We start from the raw sequence: 24628 nt of genomic DNA on the forward strand, positions 1-24628 counted from the left end.
GATTCCTGACCTAGCTTATTCGTTATCCATTTGCAGGGTTGTGTCCTAAAGTGGACTCGTGGATTAGTCATTTAGCTGCATGTTATACCCTGGATAGTAAATATTCTTTATTTACTTGATATTTTTCTTTGTGAATTGTTAGGCTGAAATCTTAGGTATTTGTATGTATCACTTAGGAGGCACTATAACATACTGAGACTTATTTAATAACACAGTGTCATCCACAAACATGAGCATCTGGAATCCTTATGCTAGTAGAGGTCAGTGGCCACCCCCTCCACCCCCCAGTATTGGAAGGACAAAAGAAAAAAATACTCTTTTTGCATTTAAAATGTTTAAAAAAAAACAGTAAAGTAGGACAGTGCTTGAGAGGGAGATAAGCTAAGCAGGTCAATGGACTTTTCTTTTTCTGAATAGGGACAGAATAGGGAATATTTGTGCATGTTTTATAGTAATCGGGGATTTAAAGGGCAAGTCCTGTGAGGGAATGGTGTCAGAGGCGTAAGTGAAGGAGTTGGCTTTTCTAAGAAGGACCAGAACAGAAGAGAACAGGTTGGAGGCTGATGGTGAGGGGGGATTTGAGGTATAGAATTGGGCAAAAGAGAGATCTCACTCTGGGACCCAGATTTCTTGAGGTCCTCAACTGAGAGGGGGAGGGGGAAAGATGTTATTTTTATTGGCTTAAGAAAAGGTTTGGAACAGATAACTCTGGGAAATTTAGTAGGGATAAAAGATTAAAAGATTGTGCTGCAGTGAGGCCACAGTAGAGATTAGAGAACATGAATTCATTCATTGTTGATCATGTCACGTGTTTTCCAGTGCGCTTCTTATAGGTATTCCTGATACATACATGTACAGATATGTGAAATTTCTGTAGTCTAGAATCCTTTATCCTTCATATTTCTGCTTAACGTTATTTTTCTGACACTTTTCATTGTCCTTAGTGCCTGCCTTTGACTGGGAGGTATACATTGACTTCATCTGAAGAATTTCTCTACCTCTTTATCCACTGCTACAAATTTCAAAGCAAATTTTTTGCTTATTTATACTATGTATCTTCCACTGTCATGAGAATGAAATGTCTTAATGCCTTTGGTTGTATAAAGAAACCAATTCTACCAACTCGTTTCCATCCAACTTCAGCTTCTTTATTTCTTTGGGTTTCATTTATGAATGAATGAATAAAAATGTATGAAGCACTTGCTTTATTTTCAAGCACTGTGTGTTCTAAGGTAAGTGTGCAAAAGTACCAGAACAGTCTGTTCCCTCAAAGAGCTTTCACATTTTCCAAAGTAGAGCCTCTAAGAAGCAGAGGGGGCTAGAGGGAGAGATGGATGACTTATTAAGATGAAGTGCCCTCCTAGTGGAGGACAAAGGGCAGCAGCAAGGCTGGCAGTACAGGGACTGCTTCTTCCAGGAATAGGTTGGTTCCTTGGTCTTCGAATAGCAGTTTTTGTTTTAAGGCTACTAAAGTTAAAATGATTTTGAGAAGTGGTGTATAGAAACTGACTCTTACTTAGCACCTTCTGCCTCTTTTCAGGCCTTCTCCCATCTTCACTGTGGTTTTTCTCTTTGGCTCATAGCTATTTTCCTCCAGAACATTTTTTCTGTTTTTCCTTTGCAGTCTGCTAATAGCCTCAGTTGATTTTTACCCTGTGTAATTTGAACTGTGGTTATTTGAGAGATTGTCTCATTACCTGGGCAGTGTCTTACCTTCTGAGTTAGCTTCTGTTAAGAGTCCTTACGTAAAAGTTTTTGGGAGGTTATTTTGGAGTCTTCCTTCTCCTTCACTTTTCCTTTCTTATCAGTTACTGGGTTTTATCAATTCTAGCTCCTCAGTCTCTTCCATTTTCTTGTATACCCTTTGCAACTTCCAAGGACAAACCTGGTTTTCCTTTCTACACTTCACCCGCTCCACTCCTTCCTTATTTATAAACCTGGTCACATCATCTCTTTTCTCAAAAAGCCCCACTGACTTCCTTGGTTGGTTACTAAATTAAAGTAACAGACTTTTTCTTGACATTTCAAACTTCACAAATGGGCAATATGTTTATCTCATTTTAGTTTCTTTCATGGATACCATTTTGTGTCTCTCAAACTGGTGTCATTTTTTTCTGTTTTGCTGCCTTTGCTTATGTTATTCTCTTCTGTCTTTGCCTACTGAATTCCTACCCATCTTTTAAAATATTTTTTAAAATTAAGCAAAATTAAATGTGACTCATGCCATTTCCTCCATGAGGCCATCACTAAGCCCATTGGTTGGTAACAGCCTTCTCCTTTGACCTTTGCATATATAACTTTGTTCTTTGCTCCTGAGGTACTTACTGCGTGATGGCTTATTTGTCTTCTACCTAGCCCCCTGACAGCCTATAACAGTGTTTGCTTATCACCTGAACTTAGCATGGGGCTTTTTATGTATAGTCAGGGGTTAATAAATGTTTACTAAGTGAATGAATGAACAAACACAGTTTTCTTTTAAAATCATCGTTCTGAAATCACCTTTTTCACCACATAAAAAAATGTGCTGCTTTATGTTCACTGATTTAAGTTGTATATGTTCATACCTCAAACTACTTGTGAATTGTAGTTCAAGAAGTTATTCTAGAAGTCGGAGCAGAGGATGGTACAGTAGAGATCGATCACGAAGTCGCAGTAGTTCTTATCACAGTTATAAAAGCCACAGGTAAGTTTGCCTCAAGTGGAAAACTATTCTGTAACATATTTTTAAAAGGATATCATTTGTTGTTGCACATTGTAGGCTCTTAGTGAATACTTGCTGACATCGATCTGTACACTGTCATTCTACAGTCACTGTTGTCTCTTCCCAATAGCTGTAAAAAGACATAAGGAGATAGAAGTCATTGAGGAGAAAACAGTAATTGGTCAAACACTAGACAGAGGATGATTGAGTTGAGATAAAAGACAAAAGGCTATAAAGAAATGATTATATGTGTATACTTTGTGTGCCTATCCCTATGGGGTCCTGAGGTTCTTGAGTTGGGGAGGGAAAATAGAAACCCTCAGTCTATGAAGCAAAGAAAGGAATCTAAGGATACATAGACCATGGGTATCTTCATATTCTTCCAAAATTCTGTTTTTATTCAATTGCATGTACTTTTTCACTCTTGGAAGGTGGGGGGTATGGGGAAGGATGTACACACATGTGCATGCTTTTAGCCACCAGTTTTGTCAGGAAGTAGAACTTGATATTCTTGTTCCCCAGAGCTTCAAGCCCAGAACCTACCAATTTCTAGGTGTTTCTTAGAATCTTTCTTATTGTTTCTCACTCTCTTTTTTTTTTAATATCTTTTTTATTTTTTTTAATGTTCTACAATCACTACCATAAAACTTAAGATTTTTATCCCCCCACACCTACCTCCCACCACCCCCCTCCCTTCCCAAGACGGCATACAATTCTATATAGGATCTACATGTGGTTTCCTATTGAATATGTTTTCACTACAGTCATGCTGTGTAGATAAACTAAAATAAATGGAAGAAATCATATAACAAATCAAAACATAATACACACACACAATACACACACAAACATGATCTGCTACATTCTGCGAATGAATTCCATAGTTCTTTCTGAGTGTGAAAGGCATTTTGCCTTAGAAAACCATTGGGAGTTTTTTTTTTTAAGTTCTTGTGTTATTATGAAGTTCCAAGTCTCCCAGAATAAACTCTCACACACTGTAGTCATTGCTGTGCACAAAGTTCTCCTGGTTCTGCTCCTTTCACTCAGCTTCATATCATATAAGTCCTTCCAGGCCTCCCTGAAGTCTTCTTGTTCATCATTTCTTATGGCACAATAGTACTCCATTATGTTCATATACCATAATTTATTCAGCCATTCCCAATGGATGGGCATCCCCTTGATTTCCAGTTTTTGGAAACTACAGAGTGCTGCTATAAATATTTTTGCACATGTGGGACCCTTTCCCATTTTCTTGGGGATACAGTCCTAGTAGCAATATTGCTGGGTCAAAGGGTATGCACATTTTTGTAGCCCTTTGGGTATAGTTCCAAATTGCTCTTTAGAATGGTTGGATGAGCTCACAGCTCCACCAACAATGAATTAGTGTTCCAACTCTCCCACATCCTCTGCAACATTTATCATTTTCCTGTTCTGTCATGTTTACCAGTCTAATAGGTGTGATGTGATACCTCAGAGTTGTTTTGATTTGCATTTCTCTAATCAAAAGTGATTTAGAGCATTTTTTCATATGATTATAGATATCTTTAATTTCTTCCTCTGAAAATTACCTATTCATATCCCTTGACCATTTATCAATTGGTATAGTTGTACATTTGAGTCATTTCTCTATATATTCTAGAAATGAGGCCTTTATCCCTGAGATTAGCTATAAAAATTCTTTCCCAGTTTACTACATCCCTCCGAATTTTGGTTGCATTGGGTTTGGTTGTGCAAAAACTTTTCAGTTTAATGTAATCAAAATTATCCATCTTGCATTTCATAATGCTTCCTAGCTCTTCTTTAGTCAAAAATTCTTCCCTTCTCCATAAATCTGATAAATACACTATTCCTTGCTCCTCCAGTTTGTCCCTGGTATCAATCTTTATACCTAGATCGTGTACCCATTTGGACTTTATTCTTGTGTATGGTGTCAGGCATGGGTCTATTCCTAGTTTCTGCCGCACTGTTACCCAGTTTTCCCAGCAATTTTTTTTGAACAGTGAGTTCTTATCCCAGAAGCTGGGGTCCTTGGGTTTATCAAAGAGGGGGTTGCTATATTCCTTGCCTACTGTGTCTTGAGTGCCAAGTCTATTCCACTCGTCTGTCCTTCTGTTTCTTAGCCAATACCAAGTGGTTTTGATAATTGCTGCTTTATAATACAATTTGAGTTCTAGTAGGGCTAGGCCACCTTCCCTAGCATTTCTTTTCATTAGTCCCTTTGATATTCTGGACCTTTCGTTCTTCCAGATGAATTTTGATATTATTTTATCCAGCTGTAGAAAATAATTATCTGATAGTTTAATTGGTATGGTACTAAATAAGTAAATTTATTTAGGTAGAATTGGCATTTTTATTATATTAGCTTGGCCTACCCATGAGAAAATTGCTTCTCACTCTTAACACTCTAGACCCATAGCAGGATGTCATTTCCCTTTCTCACATGGTCTGCAGATCCCTTCTACCCACTCTCATCAATTCACTACCCTAACGCTAGATATAGCAAACTTAGTATTGTAGTGTTTTATGTGGTACCTGTGTTTCAAAAATATCCAAACAGAAGAGTTTGTAAGCAGTATTGGGTCTTTCATGTACAATACTAGTGTATTTTAAAGACCTAAACAGGATTTGTGTGGCTGCATGTTCTAAAAGTTGCTATTGAGTTTTCACTATTACTGATCGTTAAATATTTGGGTTTTTATAATTTTGCAATAGCCCACTTTAATCTACACAATTTTTTTCTGTGAATATTTAATAGTAGGACATATAGCAGAAGCCGATCCAGGAGCAGCTCTTACGATCATCACAGCCGATCCAGGTTCGAACTGCATTTTTATATAATAATGTAGCGGATGCTATCGAACTTAAAGGTTTCTTCTTCTCTCTCCTTCACACATTACTTTGTATATGTTCTGTATTCACTATGGGCCAGGGCTGTTCATTTTTGTCTTTGTATCTCCAGCACATACCACAGAACTTTGCTAACTATTCATTGAATTGGATTTATAGAATGCTTTTTTCACAACATCCCTGTGAATTAGGTAGTCCAAACATTATCCCTAGTCAGTTGATGAAAGTAGAGGCTCAGAGAAAGAAAAATTTATCTAGGATTACATGGTTGGTAAAATGAAGTCTAGCCTGGAACTCTGTCTGATACACTGCACTCCTTAGTACATGCTGGTATCATTTATGTTTATTTCATAGTCCATTAATTTAAAATATATTTTATCCTCTTTGTAATCAAAATAAATTGAACAGGATTAAATTGTTTCTAAAACTAAAGGTCTTTATCTGACCATTTATGCATCAGTGCACTATGAATGTATGAAAGAAAAAACATGTTTCTCTTCTAAAGGACAAACTATGAGGACTGCATATGACAGCGATGACTAGGGAAGGGGGAAGTATCAAAAAGTAACAATTGATTTAAAATTGTAATGGCAGCTATTTATGGAACATAATTGCTTAAGAAGATCTCAACCTCAATATATTTCATTGTAATTTTGTAGTTCCTTTTATTAGGGAAAAGAGATAAATATTTTTATGTTTAATATAATGAACCTATCATTCCCATTAATGATAAATGTTTTTTTGTTACACAGTTTGTCATATATTTTCACTATATTGTGCCTCTTTCAAGATAGAGCCCTATACCTACATAATTCCTTAAAGTAGTATATATGAGTGATTACCTCTGAAAAGCTTTCAGTATTTGTTGTTTCTGGTTGAAGTAGATCCTACACCTATGACAGCTATTACAGCAGAAGTCGCAGTCGAAGTAGGAGCAAAAGGAGTGACAGTTACCGACGATCTCGGAGTTATAATAGACGGTCCAGGTAAGCATCATTAAGTTGGACTCTTGGAACTCCCTCTGGGTAACTCTTTGCAGAGTTATTTTTGTTAAGAGATTGTGTCAAACAGAAGAAGGAATAAGTCTGACTGCAGAAATAGTATTTTCAAATCTTGAATTTTAAAAAACATTACATGTCAGTCTAGATCAAAGAGTTAACTTTTATTGGTTTTCATTCATGTGAATTTTCAAAATGAATTTTTAAATATTCGTGCTTCCTTGGACAAAGATTCATTTTGGAAGAAATGGAGGGTAATGCTACAAAAAACTATGTTCCCCTTTCTGCATCAAGGCCATTGCTTAGAAATAATCAAGACTGACAGAACCAAATACTTTTTGAAGAGAAAACTGGAAGCTAAAAGAAAATGCAGTGAGTATTTACTTTGATTAGAAGATCAAACTGCTTGGACCAGTTATCCAGTAAAAAACACTTTGATAATATATTAGAGGAGCCTCATAGCAGCATGGTAATGATTCTTTTTAGGATACTTATATTTTAGATTAGTGGTTGGTGAGTAAAGAATGGTAGTAAGCTTCTGTCTTGACCAATATCCCCCATTTTTCTGGGTTCCCACAATTTGAAGTCACTGACCCTGGGCTGCCATTGAACTCCTTGGTTCACCTGTTTCTCTTTTCATTTAACCATTTTTCTTTCATCATTCATTTTAAAAATAAAAAATGAGAGCTAATATTTCTTTTGGATTGTGAATTACTTTGTTAAATCAGCATTCTGCTGTATTTTTACATGGGATGCAAAGAATTTTCTGGCATTTGAGCTTCCGTCCTTTATTCGTTCTATGTTAAGCCTGGCGTTACTCTCCTAAAGTGTGAAAATGCCTGAGAGTCCCGTTGACCCATTCTGTTCTCACTACTAGGCCACCTCCCACCTCCTTCCAGCTTTTTTTCTGTTATTCTCAATTTTATATCTTTCTTATAAATAAGCATGTTGAGAATTGTGTTCTCAGGATGCTTTTATCGTATAGAAGGTATGAGAATACGAGTTTGAAGTTTTAAAATTAAGGGGTTGTCTGTGTTGTTCCTTTCGTACAGGAGTTGTCGATCTTATGGCTCTGACAGTGAAAGTGACCGAAGCTATTCTAATCACCGGAGCCCCAGTGAAAGCAGCAGATACAGCTGAAAAGTTCCCTTGGTGGTGCTGATTATATTTTTATTTGAAAAGTATCAGATATGTGAAAAATGTAATGGCAGTCAGTCCACTGTTCTGTCCTTCAGTATCAGGTGGAAACAAGGGAAACCAGCCCCCGCTCGATCAGTCTTGAGCTCTTTCGGTGGTGAACAGAAGACTGAAAAGCACGCAGATCTTTCACTTAGGAGATTATTTTTGGCTGCGTTTCACAGCAGCCAACTATGGAAACCAGTTGTTGTTTTTTTTTTTCAAATCAAGTTTTCCCTTCCACCAAATTGTATCTCATTGTAAATTTCATGATTACTTAAAGTCTGTCCCAGAATGTTCCTCATGGAACCTTGGGTTTTTTGGCCTTTTGTTCACATTTTAGTTTCTGGGCTGCCAAGAGTAGAACTGTGAAGGAGAGTTGTCCGAGGCTGCCATTTCTCTTTATTAAACTGATAGAAGTTTTCAAACTGTTTATGCACCGATTCAGTGGTGTCTTGTACATACATACTCTCGGAAATAAAACCACACAGATTGAATGCCAGTAGTAGCCAGGGAAGACAAAGTAAGGCCCAAGGTTCGTAATTCATTCCTTTCTTTGCTGTCTCAAAGGTATGAGAAAAGTGATGGACTTAAACATCATGCAGTCATAATTACTGTGAGCCAGGGGGTGAGTTTAAGAGTAGCCACCAGCCTTAACTGTACATATCAGATCTGAATACACCATCCCTGAGAACTTAATGTTTTATCTACTTTTAGAAAAAGACTATTGTTAGACATTTAACCTGTTAAGAAAAAAGTTTCATTTCAGTCCATGCTCTGGTGCTTGGGTGCCCCTTGGTGCCTCCCCAAAATGTTGGCCTTATACACTGTACATTACGATTGCAGCAAAGGGGGAAATGAAATGTCTTTGTAACACAGAGGCATCCTAAATGGTTCCCTGTGGGATGAGGAACATTCTTCCAAGCTTTGCTATATTCCATATGCCCCCTGGCAATGCCATTGTACATGTCAGTCTGACTGCCTAGACTTTCTATTCAGTAATAGAATTGGTGTGGCTGCTGAAAGCATTCACAGAAGCAGGCTTCTCCAGTCAGTGCTTTAAAAAAGGAAACACCACCAGGTGATTGAGCCAGTCTAGAAATACATCTCTGTACAGAACTTTTGTACTAAGGAATGAGTTTCTATAACTTCAAGAAAAAACCCTTCACATTTGTGAGTTGAGTTGGCATTGATAAGTAATGTTGCAACAGTGTGTTTTTTCAAGGCCTTCATAACTTTCAAAACAGAAAAAATTGATGCTTTGAAGTAACCCCAAACCCATTTTTTTTTTATAAATAGTAAAATTGGTGTAATTGATTGGCTCTTTAATTGGATTTTTTTCCAGTTGTACTTAATTGCCAATTCAGACTGAAATGTAAAAGAATGATAGGGTATCCATGGTACACTTGGCAGTTTAAAGAAATGCTTCAAGATAGAAGAGTCAGAGGTTTTTGAAAGCTATTGGCTACCTTGTCTTGAAAATCATCCTGTTATGGAAAATTGTTTTTAGAAATTATTTAATTGACTCCCAAACTAGTAGATAAAATTTTGTTAGGAAAAAGACTTAATTCAGACTACCATAATCCTCTAGACATTGCATATTAAGTGCACAATAATGCTTGTGTCATACCAAAAGTCTTCAGAAAGTTTACTGGGAAGAAGACAAACTAAGTACAGCTCAGAGAAATAACACGTTCAGAACCTCAGATGGAAACTGCCAGATCTGATTAGGTGAAAGTAAAAGTTACCCTTGGGCTGGGTCTTCCCTGTGTCCCTTAGCCCAGAGTGAATTTTTATCCTGAACCGAAGCACTGCTTTGTTTTCCTCCCTCACAAGGGATAACCCTTCGCTGCAGCGTTCAGCTCACATGTTTACTGAAGTAAATTACAGATATAGCTTTTCTTCTTAAAGGACTTGTTCTGTATTTTGGAATTATTTTTGAATAAAATTCAATTATGTTGTGTATTGTGATACTTACTAGAAAGTACATCATTGGGCTGTTTTTGTAATGTCACCTTTACTTAGAAAAGGAATATTTGGGAGCTGGTAGCATTCAGAAATGTAGAAGATACTTTTGTACATATTGAGAACAACTGATTTATATACATTTCAGTTAAACTTCCCCTACTCCTTGTGGAGGGGATCTTGTAGAAATTAAAAAAATACTTAACCTCAGTCTCTTCACATGTGTCTCATCTTTCCCTCTTCCTCTCTAAGGCTCTGAATTATTCCTTCTAACATTCCTCCATGGTTAGCAAGTGCTCACATCTTTACAGTTCATGGTTCTTGTTTTCATAGTTGAGTAACTAGAGAATTAAGAGAATTTCAGGTACAAAATTTAACCTATGAAGAACTTGTTACTCAGGGTTGTTTCCCCAAATTCTCTGATGTGACTGGAGTCAGTTGAGTTATTCTAGACTTGTTTTCAGGTGTCCAGATTTCATTGGGAATATTAGATTTGTCCAAATAGATGGCAGTAGCTGCCATATATGGGGTCAATCATTCAAGTATCTATTAAGCACCTTCTGTATACCAGGCACTATACTAGGCTCTAGAAATAGGAAGACCAAAATGAAATGGGTTCAGGCATCAAGGAGCCTACATCCTATGGCGGATAATAATAGACACACACACACACACACACACACACACACACACACACTTATACAGAAATTGAGTTGGAATGCAGAGTGTGAAAGGGGTGTAATATATATTAGGACTAGAAAGATAAGTTGTGGCTAGCTTGTGTATGAAGAACTTTTAAATGCCTGAGTCATTTGTATTTAATCTTAGTGGTACTTGGGGAGTGAAATGCTTTAGGAGTGACACTTTGGCATCTCTTTTAAAGATGAATTCTAGAAGGGAAAGACTGGAATCAGAGACACCAATTAAGAGGCATTTGTAGTATGTTAAGTGAGAAGGGAGTGAGAAGGGATAAGAGTCTTAACCAAGGTGGTGGTCATGTGAGGAAAGAGAAGAGAAAGGTTCTAAGAGATGCACAGTCATTAAAATAGTAGGGGTAGAATGAGTAAGACTTGGCAAGTGATTGGATATATGGGACAAGAGAGAGGGAAGAGTTCATGAAGGACTCCAGGCTGTGAAGCTGAGTGACTTGTAAAGATAGTGGTGTCCTCAACAGAAATATAAGTTTAGGTATGAGTTGTTTTGGACTTGATGAGTTTGAGGTGCACATTGAAAGGTAAGTTCAAAACATCAGTTTTGCATCAGACAGTTGATGGCAGTAGATCTCAAGGGAGATTAGAGCTGGATATTTAGAACTAGGTGTCTGTGTCATTGACACTAAACCCATGATAGTTGATGAGGTATCCAACAGAGGGCACAGAACAGAGCCTTATGTTACACCCACAGAGAGTGTGAGATGGATGATGAACCTGAGAAGTGAGAGCTGTGTCATGAAAATACAGAAAGACTATGCAGGAGGAAATTACAATCACCAGAAATAGATGGTGCAGAGAGGTCAAGAAAGTTTGAGAGAAGGCCATGAGGTTTGGCAATTCAGAGATCATAGATAAGGTGAAAAGTCTTCATGAAGTGCTTACTTTGCACCAGGCACTGAGCTAAATGCTTAAGGATGCAGATACAAGCCAGCATGAAAGACCTTGCCTTCAAGTAGCTTAGGGGGAGTGGTCACCAGACTAGGAAGATGAGAGGGAATGGTGATTGGAGTGATAGGACATTTGACTAGCCCTGTCCAGGTATGGTAGTGTTGATTTGATAACTGCTCAGAGCTAGGATGAGAAAAGGGTAGGGGGAATACGCATGTCCTACATGTGGTATGGAAAGGGTCTTGGAAATAGTGTGGTAGGTCTGGGTCTGGGCAATAGAAGGTGAACAGTTGGAGCCCAGGCTGAGGGAAGAGGTTAGAGGCGGGGGCTAGAGCAAAGAATCATTGACAACTTTGGAAAGAATAGTTTCCAGTGAATAATGAAATCTTGAGCTGGATTGCAGAGTTGATACGTGAGAAGAGAAAGCTGAAGCAATGAGAGTAGACAGCTTATGAAAGGGAGGGAGAACAATAGCATGATCCATTTTTGTCATGTTCCCCTTGGTCAGTAGACAAGTATGTTTTCCAAGGAAGTAACATTCCGCACTTCAGATGGTTCTCTAATAATGTTTTTGCCTGAAGAGAACGCAGTTTAACCTTCTGTACCTCCTGTAGTCACTCCTTTCCTTTCCCCTCTAAACAGGCTTCAGTCTCTCCAGTAGGTTACGACTTTTATTGTTAGTTTCCACAAGAAATTGATTTTCAGGGCAAGCATAATTAACTTTGTCTTCTCAGTACTGAAGGAGATTTGAATTGTACTCTGCTAAATACGATATACTAACTTAAAAGTAAGATTTGCAAGAAAAATGATAATTTGTTCAGTTTTTCGAACTATTGTCAATAGACCAAATAATTCAAACACTGTGAAAATACTCATGAGTAGCGAATGATTAGGATCATGGGCTTCAGAACTGGAAAGAACCATTTCGTCCTTTTACAGACAAGAAAACAGACCCAAGAATTCTGACTTACCCAAGGCTACACATGCCTTAAGAAATAGCAGAGCTGGGATTTAAACCAATGACTGACTCCAGAGTGTAAGTCACTAGGAAAACCAATTAGGGAAATTCTCTGATGGTGCAGTATTGCTGTTTTGTAAGTGCATTCTTGCGATATCCTTAACAGATCTCCAGCCTCTTTAGAGATTGCATGACATTGTTTTACAGCATTTCCAAGAGATATTTCCACACATGTGGTGGAATGAAATGGAATGGGCAGTGTGTTGCTAAGGCTTGGCTGTGTTAAATGTACTAATGACTGATAGCAGAAGATGGGAAAATCCAAAGGGAATATTTCTGCCAAGAGAGAGTATTGACACTGAATGGAGAGGAGGAAAAATGATAGAAGAAAGGGGTTTTTCGGTGATCTTGGTCAGTGACTCAAGCTGAGGGGACATCTGGACTTAGCTTGCACGATAAGGGATACCTCCCAGGATCTATAGACTCTTCAATCTCTTCACCAAATGGAAAACAACATGGTATGATGGAAAGTGTATTGAACTAGGGGTCAGAACACTTGGACACTTGGCCTGACCTTCCCACTTTGACCTCTCTTTACTAAGTTTCTGATTACAGAGCCTGTGATCCAAGGGTCATCTGGAAGCGAAACAAGCTAGTGTAGATAATTTCTGCACTCTAGCAATAATTCATAACATTTGTAAAGCTCTTCAAATTTTGCAAGAGCACTTTTCTACACATGATTTGAGCTTCACAACCCTCTAAGGTAAGTACTATTTTTACCAATGAAGGAACACAAGTTAAACAACTTGCCAGGGGTCCCCTGGAAGCCAAGATTTGAACCCAGGTCTACCTGGCCATATTTCCAGAATTTTCTGCCCTCTTCATACCTAAGTAATATAATAAGCATTTGTTAAGTGCTTTCTTTCTATGTTCCCTCAAGGAGATATCCCTGGTCGTTACAAGGGACAAGAGAACAGTACAGCTTTAGGAAGGAACATTTGAAGGAGACATTACTTTTTTAGCTGAGGATGGGGATACAAAGTTATTGTAGAAGATGGCAAAATGTTCTTGATACCAAGAGAAGCTTCAAATGGGTACATGACTTAGATAAAAAATGTCATCCTGAAAAAGGACTAAGCAAGATAGAGAGGATTGCATGAGAGAAAACGGACAATTTTGATTTGGGGAAATTTCAATGTTTTTGCACAAACATTTATGTGAATTGAGATATAACTGGGAAGAAATCTTTTCAACAAGCTTCTCTGATAAAGGTTTTCTTTCGAAGATGTGTAAGGAACTGATTCAAATTTCCAAGACAGCCATTCTTTATAGCAAATAGTCATAAGACATGAAAAGACAGTTTTCAAAGGAAGAAATTCAAGCTATCAAAATCAAATAAGAAATGTACCAAATCATTAAGAATTAGAGAAATTAAAATTAAATCAACTTTAAGGTTCCACTTCATGCCTATCAGATAGGCAAAGATAACAAAAGAAGAAAATGATGAATGTTGTAGGGGCTGTGAGAAAACCAACACATACCCAGTTGATGGAGCCAAGATCTGTCCCGGAAGCACTTGGTTTCACAATTCTCTAATGCGCTTCTCATGTGATATTCTTGCCCTTGTATAGCTCACACCCCACTAGGGGGACAAGCTACCAACACTGATGACAATACAAAACATTATGTGATCGTATGTCAAAAAGTGATCCACAAGGAGATGGGAAAAGGGAATGAGTAGTTATTACCAATTACAAGAAGCAACTGGTGGCATGGTGGATGGAGTGCTGACCCAGAAAACAGGAAAGCCTGAGATCTGAGTCAGCCTAAAATTCACTAACTGTGTGACCCTGGGCTAGTCACTTAACCTCCGGCTGCCTGTTTCCTCTGTTCCTTCTAAAATGGGGATAATAGTAGTACCTGCCTTCTGGAGTTTTTGTGAGGATCAAATATTTATAAAAAATTACTTAGCACAGTGCATATATAAATGTGATGTATAAATATATAAATGCTTTTACTCCCTTTTCTGTCTGTGTGACCTTGGTCAAGGCTCTTTTCTGGTCCTCAGTGTCTACAAAAATGAAAAAAGATTGGACCCTGTGACCTCCAAGGTTCCTTCTAACTAAGACATTCTGGAATTTGAAGTCAGATTTTGGCAAGTATTTGGAGCACATTAGCTGAGGTGGCCCTTGAAGGGACAATATGTCATGACCAGATAGATGGGTAAGCAGATGGTTTTCATTTGATTCTTAGTTTCCAAAGGCTGACTGCATTTTTTAAATGGCTTTTCAGAGAAAAGCTGGAGGGAAATGGTCTCTGGCCTCCTCCCAGTCCTCCCTGTTAGTCAGGAGGTCCTGGATTAGGCTCTAAGAAATGTTGTACATAACAGATTAACCGTGCCCTCTGGTCCTAATCTTTTTTCTCCTCTCCTTTGGCCTCATGCCCCCCAAATAGTGGGATACTGAAGAGCAGTGTCCTTGGGAACCTACACTCAACTTGGCACTCAAGGCCCTCCAAGGAGTCAACTTGTCTCAAATGTATGCTTTTCTCCAGTACGAAAGTCTCTGTTTTACACTTTGTGCTTATTTCTACCTCTCCCTGCCTTGGCTCAAGCTGTTCCCTCACCTAGAGTTCCCTTGCTAAAAAGCAAAAAAATTTTTGTCATCTAGCTGAACTCTCTCCTCTTTCATGAAACACCCCCTCCTCTTGCCACTCACCTCTATTCCTCAAAGGTCAGAAATCCCTTGTGTTCCCTGAAGTCAACTCTTTTCCTGATTCTACCTATTTCCCCCCTCTTCCTGGGGTCAAGAATTTCTGTCCTTCCCACTAGAAATGGAATCACAATGTGAAACTCCAGTCTTGGTAGAGAAAGGAGACAAGAGATTTCCTGTGTCTTAGGCAGAGCTAACTGCCTAATTTGAGAGCAGCTCATCATAGGCAAATGCCATCTTTTTTTATGGTGTGAGGAGAGGGGAGTTTTCAGGAAAGGGGATTAGTCTTCTCTTGCTTGACTCCAGAATACAGGACTAAGGAGATCCAAAGAATGGAAGTTGCAAAAAGGTGGTTTTAGGCTTGTGTGATGTAGGAGAAAACTTCCTAACAATCAAAGCTGTTCCCAGACAGAATGGGCACTGTGTCACTGTCAGGAATATCGTAGAAGAGATTACTGCTTAAGCACAAACCAGACTCTGTAAGATCCCTTCTGTCTCTAAGAGTGTCTTGCAGCTGGAAGCATTTCAGAGATGGTTCTAGTGCAATCAGACAGGAAGGTCAAGATCACAAAGTTAGTAAGCCCCAGAGACAGGCGCTTCTATCTCCAGAATCTGTGCTCATTCCACAATGACACACTGCCTGGTTTGCTAGTTAACTGCTTTCCAATGATTATAGGATCACAGATTTAACGTTTGAAGGAACCTTAGAGGTCATCTATTCCAAAGGTCTTGTTTAACCCATGAGGAAGTCAAGTGGTTTACCCAAGGCCACACAGTCAGTCCATTGCAGAAATAGGATTAAAGTCTGGACTCTGTGATTCCTAAAAGTTCAGTTTTTGCATTAAACTTGCCAGCCACACCACGCTCTACTAATCCCCCTTCATAGAATCGATTGCAGTCTCCAAGTTGGAAGAGAGCTCAGAGGTCATTGGGTCCAACTCATATACCAAAAGGAATCTCTCCTGTAACACCCCAACAAGGGATCATCCAGGCCTTGCTTTGAGGAGGAACCAGCCCATTTCCTCCCGAGGCAGCGCATTCCACTGTGGGCCAGCTCTCACTGTTAGGAAGTGTTTTCTTAAATCAAACTAACATTTGCTCTTTTGTGGCTTTCACTCATTGCTCCTATTTCAACCCTCTGGCGCCAAACTGAAAAAGACTAATCCTTGTTCTGCATGTCATCCCTTCAAATATTTGAAGAAACCTATTATGTTCCCCCAACTTCTCTTCTCCGGTTCCAGTTTGCCCAGTTCCTTTGATTGTCACATGGCAAGATGTCAAAATCCTCAATCATCCTGGTCTTCCTCTTCTGGATGTCCTATGTCTTAGCAATTTCTTTCCTAAATAAAATGTGTTACCCTGAACGCAATGTTCTTGATGTGGTCTGACCATATTTTGGAGTGCTGAGGCACTGTCCCTTCTCTGGTACTAGACACGACCCCTCTCAGCTTAGCATTGCTTCATTTTCTTGTTCTGCACCACACTATTGACTTACATTGAGTTTGCAATCCACTAAAACCCTGAGCTGTTTTTTAGATGAATAACTGTGCATTTATGCCTCTTCCATACCATACTTGTGAAACTGAGTTTTTGACTCCAATCTTCTAGATAAATTCCTATTTTATCCTACTTGATTGAGCTGCTCTAACTTGTTAGATCTTTTGTTCATGCGTATCTCAAGAGACTTCCATGGACCTACTGATGCATCAAACACTATGGATTTAAAATAAATTTTAAAATATTTTTTGTTTTTATATCTTCCCTCCCCCACCCAAGCATGCCCAATGAGTGATCCTTTCTAACAAAAAATAGAAAGAGGGGAAAATGCTATTTAGCAAAACTAAGCTACTGAATTTGAGTGTACATGCAGTGTTCCACACTTGTAAACACATTCCTGCCCACAAAGAAGATAGAGAAATTCAGTTTTTCCTCTTTTATGCAAGGACAAGATTGGTAATTATAATTCAGTTTCAGGGCTTGGGTTTGTTGCTTATTTTTTCTGTTTGCGTTATTGTAGGCATTGTGCACACAGTTTGCCTTGGTTCTGCTTACTTTCCTCTACACCAGTTCCTTGAGTCTAACCATGCTTCTCTGAATTCTTACCATCCATCGAATCTTAGAGCTCAGTGATATTCCATTACCTTTGTGTTCTATATTTTGTTTAATCACTCTCCCGGTGATGGGCCTCTCTTCTTTGTTATCACAAAAAGTACTGCTTTGACTATTTTGGTGTAATTGGGCCCTTGCTTCCTTCTTTGATGTCTTTAGAGTTTATAACTAATGGTAGAATCTCTAGGACAAAGGGTAAAGACCTTGTGATCACTTTCTTAGCACAATTCTAAATAGCTTTCCAGAAGGGTTGGACCAATTCACAGCTCCATCAATAGCATAAGTGTGCCTGTCTTTCTATAGCCCCTCCAACATTGACTAGCTTCCTTTTTTGTTATCCTCTAAAGGAAGTTCTTTCTGAAATCCATCAATGTGTTAGCGAGCCTTCCTGGTTATGGGCCTTCTGTAAATTTGATAAGCATGTCAGGTTATCCTTGCCTTTGACCATTTTGATAAAAATATCAAACAGATTCCTGGGCTACCACTCTGAAACTACACTCCCTCAATCTCAGGCAGCTGAATCTGGTTAGCATGGAGTCTCGGCACGAATGGGGCAGTGTCTGACTGAGGGGAGGACACAGGTTTTCTCCCTGGGTTCCTATCTTTCCCTGCTCAGTTACAGGAATGTGAGTGTCTAATGCTTGTTTGACACACCTCAAGAATCCAGGAGGGCATTGAGGAGCTAAGTGCCTCAGTGGTTAGAGCACCAGGCCTGGAGTCAGGAAGCCCTGAGTTCAAATCTGACTTCAGACAATTATTAGCTGTGTGATCCTAGGCAAGTCTCTTCACCCTGTTTGCCTCAGTTTCCTCATCCATAAAATGAGCTGGTCAAGGAAATGGCAAACCATTCCAGTATCTTTTCCAAGAAAACACCAAATAGGGTCACGAAGACTCAGATGTTACTGATAATGACTGAATATTTTTTAAAAGTTCCAATATTTCAATACTGAAAAATTTCCAGGATGTCATTGGTTTACATGTGTGTGTGGCCACTCACTGCATCAGTACAGATCTTCATGAGATGACATAGCAAAAAAAAACTTTTTTAAAATCCAGGATGGCATTAACCTCCTCTCTGGCTACCTGAGGTCTGGTCAAGAACTAGGAGACCTGGATTAGTCCACATCCCATCCTGTCTTCCTTATTTGGCCAAGTGAATTCTCCATCCCTGTTTGTGAAATTAGAACTACATGAAGATTCTAGGTGGGGTGGGGCTAGGAGACACTTCTGTCAATGGAAACCTGGTTATTCCATTCCTTTGCTCCAAACCCTTCAGGGGCTCCCTTGCCTCCTGGGTCAAGTTCAGATTCCTAAGCCTAGCTTTCAAGGCCCTGCACAATCTGGCACCACCCTGCTTTTCGAGCTGTATCTCATATAATTCTCTTCCACTCACCCTCCCACTCCAGCTAATGATCTAGCTATTCCCACCCCACCCCCAAATACCCTCAATCTCCTCCTTCCTTGCCTTTGTGCTTCCAGCTCCCCATGCCTTGCACATATATCTTCTTTCCACCTCTTTACCTGTCAAAATCCTAGCCACTCTTTAAAGTTCAAAGTCAGTAATACTGACTTCATATATTGCTTTGTACCTTTCTAATATACTTCTGAAAATTCAACCTATGATTTCATTGCTGTGTGGTCCTCTATGCAGTTAGGTAGTGGAGAGGATAGTGTGCTAGACCTGGAGTTAAAAAGACTTTATTTCAAATCCTGCCTCAAACACTTGCCAGCTGTATGACCTTTGGATAAGTCATTTGACCACTCTTGGCCTCAGTTTCCTCATCTATAAAATGGGAATGATAATAATAGTGCCTACTTCACAGCATTGTTGTGAGGATCAAATGAGAACACTGAAAACACTATATAAATGCTAATTCTTATTATTATCCATGAAGATCTCTGTTTCAATCAACAGTCTTAGAAAGCTGGGGGTTGGGGGGTGCCTAGAGTCACATAAGAAGTTGATATGGAAACAGCTCTTTCAGACTCAAAGGTTGGCTCTCTTTCCATCCCCCTTGTTCCCTTGCCTCCTCTAATGCATTCATTATTTAATATTGTATATTATTCTCCACAAAACCCCATTCTGATGCTTCCTTGGGTGGATGTGAATGTGAGTTCCCAAAGGTGTAAGCTCTGGCAGGTTCCACTTATCTGGAGACATTCAGGTTCAGTCCCAGCATCAGACTGAATCTGCTGTCTGAGGACCAAAATAACCATGGGGAGGTTCATCCCTGGAAGGCCTACCATGAAGATGCAGCTGTTTCTTTGCCCACACTCCTTGAGTTCCTCCGTGGTCCTCTTCTGTTCCCACAGTTAAGGTGATGGAGTGGCAGAAATGGCGGCAGAGAGAAGTCTGTCTCCCACTTTTTATAAAATTTCCACATAAACTCTCAATGTGATATCACTGTCCAGTGATTCACTAATAATTGGGAGAACATGAACCCCAGCGATACTGATATTCTTGTGATGAGGGAGCCGAGACGCTGTCGCTGAGGGAAGGGACTAACAAAGGAGGCATTGATGGAGCTGATGTCATGAGATACCCAAAGACATTAAGAAACACTATTGCCCAGGATGCTTGGCTGTCTCTCTTCACAGTCCTCAAGATGAGTCTAATCAGAACACCCAGCCCTCTAACCACTTCACCACCTAGCTGTGCTCCAGAGATATCATTTTTGGCACATAGTAGACACTTGAAAAAAATTCATCCTTCTTCCTAAGTACCAAGTAGATTCCTTCACTGCCTCATGTAAATGCTGTACTCATTCCAGATCCTTAAACTGGGCCTCTATTGAAGCGGGCCTTCTTGCATTCCATGTACTTCCTATCTCCTAATCCGGTCTCCAAGGCCAGCTGAAGCCACACCTGTCTGAGGAAGCCTGCTCGGATTGCTCCTTTCTCTGACTTGCTACAGTATATGGAACCTGGGCTTGCCTCCCTATTGCTTTTTCTCCTGACTTCCATAGTAGAGCAGAGCACTGGGCTATGTATATGAACTGTGGACATCCTGGAGGCAGGAGCACAGCCAAAATTACTTCAACCTGGAACATCCCTCTGTAAGACCCACCCCATTCTCCCAAAGATGAGTTCCTCCTGGAAGCCCCATTCTGCGGAGGATCCCTGGCCAGCCTTCATTCCCTTCCCAGCCCTCTTCCTGGCTTCTGGCTTCCAAACCCCACTCCCACCCCCTTTCTGGTCCTCCATTAGAATGTAACCTCCTTGAGGACTGGGAATTTCTTTTCGTTTGTATTCACAGACCTTAGCACTGTGCCTGGCACATGGTAAATGCTGACTGGTGCCATTTTAATTTCCTTCTCTTTTGGGCCTGTCTCTTGGACTGAGAGCCTCTGGAATCCAACAACCTTTAACAACTATGCCATCGCTCCTTTATGTACTTGATGCTGAGGATACAGAGCTTTTCATCTAATGGGCTTTGGTTGGGGGTGAGACAATCAAATAATAAACATTTATTAAATACTGACTATGTGTCAGGCACTGGACTAAGCAATGGGGATGCAAAAGGAGGCAAAAGATGGTCCCTACCCAAAAGGAATCTATGATCTAATGGAAATAATGACTATTCAAGGAAGAGTCCCATATGGGCAAAGACTAGGGGCTGTGCAAGTTTGAGGGAGATCGGGGTAGAGAGGGGACAAGTCAGGGAAGGCTTTCCTTAGAAGGCTGAATGTGATTTGGGCCCTGAAGGGAGAGAGGGACTTTAACACACCCAGAAGTGGGAGAGGAATCCTCTCCAGTTCCAGTGATTTTGACAAACATTTGCCAAGTGCCTGTCACAGGCAGTGTGGCATTCTGGATGCTGGGATTCCAACCTATGCAGATAACTGAGCATTGGCAATATTTTCCTGGCATAGGCCTGGAAGGAAGGCAGTGAGAGGGGGCTGGAGGTGGGGGTGAGGGTGGGAGGGGGGTCAAGGAACAGGTTAAGAAGGAAGGCAAAAGAGAGACTCAGGCTCCTGGCCTGGCTTGGATTCCTCTTTCCCCCAGTCAGCTTTCTTTTCCTCTTCCCTGAACCAAGCTCTGTTCACATTAACCTCTAGGGAGCAGCAGCAGGCCAGAAAATCCTCCTGATGCCAAGTTGAAAGAGGCTGAGCCCAAGGAGACTAGAGTCGGGGCTGCTGACAGTCCGGGCTCCCTTTAGCTAGTGCTACCCACTCTAGGTCCCCACTCCCAGAGACGTCCAGTCACGCTGCCTACGTACAACCTCTATAGCACCCTGGCTTGGCCTCCCTGGCCTTTGCCAGGGAAAAGGTTGGGAGTTCTGAGTTCCAAGGTAGCCTGAGCTTGCACCTCCCCTACCAGGTTACTCCCTGAGGGCAATGGAGAAGAAGTGAAGGAAAAAAACGTTTATATAGCACCTACTATGTGCCAAGTGCTTTACAGATATCTCAGTCGATCTTCACAACCACTTGGGAGGTAGGTGCTGCTATGGTCCTCATTTTTATAGTTGGGGAAACTGAGGCAAACAGAAGTTAAATGACTTGCCAGGATCACACAACTAATAATTGTCTGAGGCTGGACTTGAATGGTCTTTTCATCTCCTGGTCTAATGCTCTATCCATTGCACTGCCTGTCTCTATGGCTGATTTATTGGAACAAGACAGTTTGGAGATGAAGGTGGAGGGCAGTGGGTTTGATGGGTCCAGTGTGTGTCTCTTCCTTTCTCCTCCAAGTCCTCTTAGCTCTCCCAGTCCCTCTACCGCCAGCTTAACTTTCCCTGTTCCTCTGGCTTCCTTTGGCTCTGGCCAGGTCTGGCAGTGCCAAAAATCAGCATTATTCTCCCCACCCCCTTCCTTCCAGCTGGGAGAAATGGGTCCTTTTATTTCCCTATCCTCTCTCCCATCCTCCCTCGCCCCTTTGGTTTGGGGGCAGTGGGAGGTTGAGGACAGGCCAGGGTGTGTCAGGCCATCGAAGGGCATGGAGGAGAGGTCTTCGGCTTTCCCTAGAGTCAGGCGGTTCCCCCACTCCCCCCAGCCAGCAGCAATCTGCATGGTCTCTTTGGAAACCTCTGTCTTCATCTCCCCACCCCTCTGCATGCAGCTGGCTGGCAGGACTGAGGGGAGAATGGAAGAGGACTAGTGAGGAGATTTGAGAGGCTGCCTGGAAGTGAGCCCAGGCTGAGAGTCAGGAGACCAGGCTCTCAGCTCCAGCTCGACCACTTAAGTCCTCCCCTCCCCTGCTGAGCCTCAGTTTATGCTTCTGTCCAATGGGGCACCATGAGGACCAAATAGAATATGAAAGTTTATGTAAAGTACTAGGTGGTGTATGAACAGGATGAGCTGTGTTTGACCCCAGTGAAGCGTCCCCCTCGTCCTGGGAGCCACCAATTGTCTTTGAGATATCTTCACTTCAGGCACTCCCCTTCCACAGGGGCTCTGGATAGGGAAGCCAGTGTAAGTGCTGCCCTCACAAAGGAGTCAAAGGACTCCTCCCTGCATTGTCCAGGGCCTTCTCTCCTCTCTGCCTCCTCCCCAAGCCTCTTGGACTCATTTATAATTATTTTATTTTTAATTATTCCTCTTTCTCTGACTCTGGCCTTATCAGGATCAGAGATATAGAGGTGGGAAGGACCTTGGAGACCTTCAACTCCAGGTTCCTTAACTGGGATGGGGGTGGTAGTGGTGGAAATTCATCTTATTTTTATTAACCTCGAACTGAATTCATTCCTTCTTGAATTCACTGGTGAAAATTCACTGGGGTCCAGTCTGTGATCAGCATTCAGGCTCATCCCCTTTCCCAAGGTCAGGATTGACCTTGGGACCCAGATGAGAAGCCAATCTGGGTCTAGGACTAGGGAACAACCTATTGCTAGGAAACCATTTTCTCAGAACCTGGAATGCCAGCGACCCTCTTGGGCACCATGCTAAGTACTGAGCTAACAAGACCCAAATGTGGTCATTCATACTCAGCGCTCAGGGCACCATTTGTAGATTTCAGCATCCTTCTTGTTCTCTGGGATTGCTGACCTTCTTCTTTGAGACTAAGCAGGCACAGCGCCCTCATGAACAGCTCTGTTATGTGGCATAGGCTCTGTGGTGAGGCATGTATTACATACACAGTTTCTTTTATGGGCTCCATGTGTGACATGTCCACAGAGTAGATATGTTCCTGGTTGTAAGGACACCATGGATATGTGTACATTTCTGTTAAGTGGAGGTGGGACCTATCAGTGTCCCTAGTCAATCAATCAAAAAGCATTTACTAAGTACCCACCATGTGCCAGATACTATGTTAATTGCTGTGGATACAAAGACAAAAATGAAACAGTCCGTTATCAAGTAGCTTTCACTGAGTTGGAGGAAACAACTGCACACACACACATTTTATATATACATATCTAACCATATACATATATGTCTAGATGTAAATTTATGGATGTGTACATATATGAATATGTATATATGTCTATGGATATATGGATATGTGTATGTATATATGGATATGTATCTATGGATATGGATATATGGATACGTGGATGTGTCTATGGATGTGGATATATGGATATGTGCATTTAGATATAGATATATTGGTGGGGTAAGCACCATCAGTTGGGCATATTGGTAACAGTTACATGTAGAAGGTGGCAGTAAGGATTCCAAGAGGCAGAAGTGAAGGGGGAATGTGTTCTAGGTCTAGGGGAGGGCCGATGAAAAGGCACAGAGATGGAAAATAGAGTACCCTCCATGAGACACAGTAAGAAGACAGGCTTACTGAACCAAAAAGATCATAAAGGGGAGTAATGTATAATAAGTCTAGAAAGGTAGGTTGGGGGCAGCTTGTGAAGGGCTTTTAAAATGCCAAACAGAGTTTATATTGGATCCTGGAGGTCATAGGGAGCCATTGGAGTTTATTGAGTAGGAGAGTGACCTACATTTTAGGAAAATCACTAGCAGCTGTGTGGAGGATGAATTAGTGAGACTTGGGGTGGGGAGACCATTGCAATAGAAAGCTATGGTAATAATTTAGTAGAGAGGAGATGGTGGCCCGTATTAGGGTGGTGGCTGTGTGGGTGGAGAGAAGGGGACGTGTACTGTAGAAATATTGTTAAGGTAGAAATGACAAGATTTGGCAACGGATTGAATATGTGGGCTGAGAGTGAGGAGTCATTAATGATACAGCTTTCAAGCTTGGGTGACTGGAAGCATGGTGACCCCTTTGGGAAGTTCAAAAAAGGGGTGGGTTTGGGGCAGTTTGGGATACTGAGTCTTGTGACCTTGAAGTGTTTGTGGAACAACCAGTTTAAAACTGTCCACTAGGCATTTGGTAATATAGGACAGGCGTTCAGATGCCAGGTTTAGCCAGGTTATGTACAAGGACTAGCTACCCAAAGGAAGAAGAGGATGATCGAGAAGGGGAGAAGAATGAAAAAACTACCTCCAGAATTGCCCTTCTGCACAGGAAAATTCAGTACCTACCTGTAGAGGGAGGGTACGACACTCCTGAAATATCTTTCCCACCTGCTTACCGATTCTGTGAGAGCTTCAGTCTTTTTTCTTAAGGATTTTCCTGTTGAAAAGAAAATGCCCTAGTGTATGAATGGGTTA

At 40.8% G+C, this 24628-nt stretch overlaps 1 protein-coding gene across 8 annotated transcripts in view; it reads left to right on the forward strand.

The window, feature by feature from the left end:
* NKTR (natural killer cell triggering receptor) overlaps positions 1–9897 on the forward strand; it is a 55196-nt gene extending 45299 nt beyond the window's left edge. For 7 of the 8 annotated variants that reach the window (XM_072652149.1, XM_072652092.1, XM_072652133.1 and 4 more), the window contains 4 exons: positions 2588–2683; positions 5457–5516; positions 6433–6534; positions 7599–9897. In XM_072652149.1, the coding sequence (XP_072508250.1) occupies positions 2588–2683; positions 5457–5516; positions 6433–6534; positions 7599–7686 (346 nt within the window). In that variant the 3' untranslated portion in view covers positions 7687–9897. The remainder of the gene's footprint in view (positions 1–2587; positions 2684–5456; positions 5517–6432; positions 6535–7598) is intronic. The other variant, XM_072652118.1, reaches the window with a different exon arrangement.
* The last annotated feature ends 14731 nt before the right edge of the window (positions 9898–24628 follow it).

This window comes from Notamacropus eugenii, chromosome 1 (genome assembly GCF_028372415.1).
Source record: "Notamacropus eugenii isolate mMacEug1 chromosome 1, mMacEug1.pri_v2, whole genome shotgun sequence".
Taxonomy (NCBI): Eukaryota; Metazoa; Chordata; class Mammalia; order Diprotodontia; family Macropodidae; genus Notamacropus; species Notamacropus eugenii.